The sequence below is a fragment of the Syzygium oleosum genome, unplaced genomic scaffold (assembly GCF_021117445.2).
Source record: "Syzygium oleosum isolate NSW1041296 unplaced genomic scaffold, Sole_v2.1 Sole_v2.05, whole genome shotgun sequence".
NCBI lineage: Eukaryota > Viridiplantae > Streptophyta > Magnoliopsida > Myrtales > Myrtaceae > Syzygium > Syzygium oleosum.
In genome coordinates this window covers 5,954,754-5,959,255 of record NW_026607489.1, presented here as the reverse complement: position 1 = coordinate 5,959,255, position 4,502 = coordinate 5,954,754, and the positions used below count along the sequence as shown (strand labels likewise).

At 41.0% G+C, this 4,502-nt stretch overlaps 1 protein-coding gene across 2 annotated transcripts; it reads right to left on the bottom strand.

Moving 5' to 3' along the window:
- Positions 1-740: 740 nt before the first annotated feature.
- On the bottom strand, positions 741-4,077 carry LOC115676371 (uncharacterized). 2 transcript variants are annotated; one of them, XM_056311933.1, is made up of 5 exons: positions 3,824-4,077; positions 3,620-3,697; positions 3,040-3,172; positions 1,167-1,240; positions 741-1,066 (listed from the first exon to the last, which is right to left on the bottom strand). In XM_056311933.1, the coding sequence occupies exons 1-5, from the start codon at positions 3,917-3,919 to the stop codon at positions 995-997; spliced, it is 453 nt and encodes a 150-aa protein (XP_056167908.1). In that variant the 5' UTR covers positions 3,920-4,077; the 3' UTR covers positions 741-994. The 2 variants fall into 2 exon arrangements, with proteins under 2 accessions (XP_056167908.1, XP_056167909.1); XM_056311934.1 differs by having other exon boundaries at positions 3,097-3,172; positions 3,824-4,069.
- Between the last annotated feature and the right edge of the window lie 425 nt (positions 4,078-4,502).

The following is a 4,502-nucleotide window of genomic DNA, read 5'->3' as shown; positions in this document are numbered from 1 at the left end:
GTTTTTTTTTTACTTCTTCCCTTTGGCCGGTCTGGCGATCGACCAGAGGAAAGGAGGCCAAAAAAAATAAAAAATAAAAATTGAAAAAAATAAAAAAAATTGAAAAAAAATATTTAAAAATTACCACGTCAGTGTTGGCCGAATGGCCGACGTCCACGTCAGCTCCGGGCAACTAAAATTGGCGAGATGGACTCAATTGGCAAGAAATGAAAAAATTTAGGACTTAATTGGATAATTTGAAATATGTATGACTAAATTGGCAAAAATGCAATAGATTTAGGATTTTTTGAACAATTTTCTCCCAAGGACAACGTGGGGCAGAAGGGATTTCGCGGGTGAGATGAGATCAAGATGAGACTGTTTAGAGGTTAACATGGAATCCTTTTTTTTTTTTTGTGGGTGATCAGAATAAACTACAGCAATAGGCTTCTTCAAGCTAACATCAATGGAGGCATCGACCGGAACCAGAGTGAAGTGGCACTACTGATCCAAGTTTCCTGAACCATGTCTAATCGCCCGAGCACGCAACAGGGGGTTGGCATAGCTTGCGCTCCACATCGCTCAACCGTCACTGACCATGCAGATATAGTCTTATCGAGTTTGCTTGCGCTGCAACAGATGCACACTAGCCAAACAAATCTATGCTTCGGAAGATGTTGAGTCGCTCCATGATTATGTCGGTGGACTCCGACCCCTTCTCAGCATATGCCTCACGAAGGAAAGATGACGGACGCATCGGATCAACTGTAAATGATTCATATGATCAACTAAAATGATCGCATCACAAATTTGTTACCCTTCCAAAGACATAGGGGTTGGCATCCTCAGGAGCCAGAAGCTACTAATTACTCAACTGATGATTCAACTCCTGAGAAGAGAGAAAAAAAAATCTCCAGTGCCTTCTCGTGCCGAAGCTAAGTGGCTGCTAACATATACAAGCCACGCGTCTAGAGCTTTCCTTAGATGTGATTCGAGAGATACAGAAGCATTTAGCTCACCAAATCGACTGCTGGATCCCCAAGCCATTACATGTCAATATGAGGCCCTTGTAACGGTTAAGATACTCCTGCAGCGGTAGAAGAATGTTATATAGGCCAATTCAATCCAGAGGAAGTTCATCAAAATTGTTACTCTGTTCCGATGAAGAATGCTTGTCCAGAACTTACAACTATATTGTAATCATAAACATGTGACATCCCTTTCGTGTCATATTCTCTCCTCTTGGCGGGATCGCTAAGAACTGTCGAGCAAATTCATAGAACAAACGATTAGAACCACATCCAGCTGCTGCTACTATCAAACATAATCAATCATACCACCAGCAACCCAAACTTGAAATTCCACCCCATGACTAAATGCTCCACGTAAAAGAGACTCTGAATGAAAGCCTCAAATTTAAACTTGTCGTGATCATGAATTTTCACGATTTAACAACTATCATGTGGATAAGATCATAAACAACGGCCTAGAATCATAATCAAGGTCCCAAAAATTACGACACGATTTTAATGGAACAAACTATTATCTTTTTCACCACTAATTATGCTCATTCTCAAAGGACCCAACTCAGAGTTCTCATAATGATGATTTGAAAAGTTTCCATGATGTTAAAACGCAAATATCAACTAGTCCACGTGAATCAAGTCTTTTCATTTACATGAAAAGATCCATTACCAGTAGTACTTAGGTCATCTGCTTACCAAACTCAGTTCTTTGGCGAATGAATTAGAGCAGCAAATGCATTCTATGAAGACTGACTCTTCCTTTGTTACAAAAAAAATCCAACAGAGTGAAAAGTAAAGAATTCCCTTTAGAAGGCCTGGCACTTGAAGTTGAAGTTAGTCAAGACGCAGAAGGCTCTTTTATTACAGTGCGTCCTTATTAACAACCGTCCAAGTACTTGAGTTGATCAAGTTCTTAATACTTTCAATACAAATTTTGTACCACATTTGTCAAACACTAATCAGTCCAATTGATTCCCCAATCTCGATGATCAAAATCAAACTCTTCCCTTTTGAACTTTCTGGTAACCAAATAAAATTCTGTGCCAAAATGTTTAAAGGCGGCATTGAAAGTCAATTATTGATACAAACCGACACTTTTGTTGTCAAAATGCATCAAGCGTAGCGCACTAACTGTTGATGCCGGACACATATCTTTCCATAACATCACTCAGAGTTCTGGTTTTATGGACATGCTGACCCACTCTACCAACCACTTCCAACTCACAAGCTTCCTCTGAGCCTTGCAATCACATACCATGAACAATACATGTATATTCCATAAAATGAAAACCTTTTTATTCTTAACTAAATTTTTCTAATTCATCGGCTCTTATATCTTTTTGTAGGTTCAATAAAAAAATCAAGATATGGAAAACTTAAATAGAATTTTCTATTCCTAATTATTCTGAATCTTTCTTCTGTACCCAATACTTCAAATATTCAAATCAAGAACTTAGAATTGGTCAAATGATATGAATATGATCAAGTTACTGTTTATATTTGAAATTAAATAACACACTCATTCATTTTATTCATGTTGAATATTAAGTAAGATTTTTACGAAAATGCGGACAAAAATTCAATCATTATTACGTATTACGATGATTTATATCCATAGAGCAAATGATTACTTTACGAAACAATCGATTCAGTCCAACCTAGCCACAAAGTCGCATCCTTTGCGCTGACTGCTCAGTTCTGGTATTCCAGACTATTTCCAGCATTCCCTGGACTAGTACTATTGATCTACGAATCGGATATCAACAACTTTCATGGCCAATCCTCCTCCAGCTTTGAATCGACTTCATTATCAGAGAACACCCCACCAGGGACCGGTTGACTCAACTGATTAATTCAAGCCCCAAATGTAACCAGAACACCAGGCATTAGACCCAAAAACAATGGCAGGCAAAAGCTTCTTTTCTAAACTTGCTTAGTCCCACAATCAAAATTTCAAGGCAAATGTATAGAAACACGAACCGCTGATAAGGATGATTCCCACACATAAATCAACCACCGAACAAGTTCTAAGAACTACAGCTAAAGCGAGATGCCATGAGAAACACGTGAGGAGACAGAGAATCGAACTGACCCTGGTACGCTTCATTTATCTCTTGAAACCTCGAAGTCGCATCGTCCTGACCCTTTTGTTTGTCCGGATGCCATTTCTGCACCACGAAATGGACTTCAGCCAAACATTACAGCCTTCTTTTTTCTCCCTTCAGCTCTCTAACTACGCATGGTTAGCAAAAAAAACAGAAATACAAGGAACTGTAAGGTAACACGAAAAGGTACCAAACTCTCCTCATCCACACTATCACAATGCAACTCTAGATGATCTTTGCGAATACAACAAACCGAGAATTGCAACGAACAGCGAGCAAACAGCGACCGGAAGACCTTAACTAAGCATTATAGCCTCGTGGCCTCAAAAAAATCCTCTCTTTAAGCTTGCGGATAACAGATGGATCAGCTAAAACGACTCCCAACACCAAAATTCAGCAATGCACCAAACAAAAATAAGCAGAACCATCGCAGCCAACAGCGAGCCAATAGCGACAGGATAAGCAAGCAAAACATAGCCGAAAGCCCAAAAGGAAAAAGAATTCACAGACCAGTGCAAGCCGGATGTAATTAGACCGAATCGCGTCCTCGGAGGCATCGTAATCCACCTCCAGTATCTTGTAATAGTCCTGCGCGAGGAAAGCACGCGAATCAGACGAAGCGAAGGCGAAGGAGGAGGAGCCCTAAGGGAGCTGGGAACGACGAGCTCCTCCGTCCATCGACGAGGTCCGGGAAGCTCGCGGCCGCGGTGGTACCTTGGGCTTGGACAGGAGAGAGAAGAAGTCGAAACTGAAGGGGGATTCTTGCTCGGGCTCGCCGTCGCGCGGCGGGAGAGCGTCTTCCCACAACATCTCCGCCGACACGCCTTAGAGATAGAGAGAGAGAGAGAGAGAGAGAGCGCGCGGGGGGCCGTGTGCGGTGGCCCCCAGGCGGCGGAGGCGGTTTCGGAGGAAGCGGATAACGCAAATGATGGCCGTGCCGCGCTCCCATGGGAATAAATCGAAAGTCCTGGACATCGTGGTCATGATCTCCGTGACCAGCAGATTTTTCTTTTTTCTTTTTTCTTTTTTTTTTGTTTTTTTTTTAATCGTTCGTGAAATAGGAGAAAAAGAAAAAATATGGAATGAGGTTAGGTTCACAGACAATCCCTGAACTTTTGCTCAATGTACAGTTTGGCCCCTGAACTTTTAATTTGTTCAATGTATTCCCTAAATTTTAGCCTAATATTCAATATGGTCCATGAACTTTCAATTTGTTCAATGTAGCCCCTGAATTTTTTGTATATGTTCAGTTTAGTCCCTGAACTATATGTGTAATGTCCTTAATTTCAGTCCCTGGGAAATGGCTATGGCTTAGGTTTGGTGGTTTTCCAATCGGAACCAATTTTACTCTTGTTCTAGAAAATTCATATTCGGATCCTCTGTACCTCTTTTG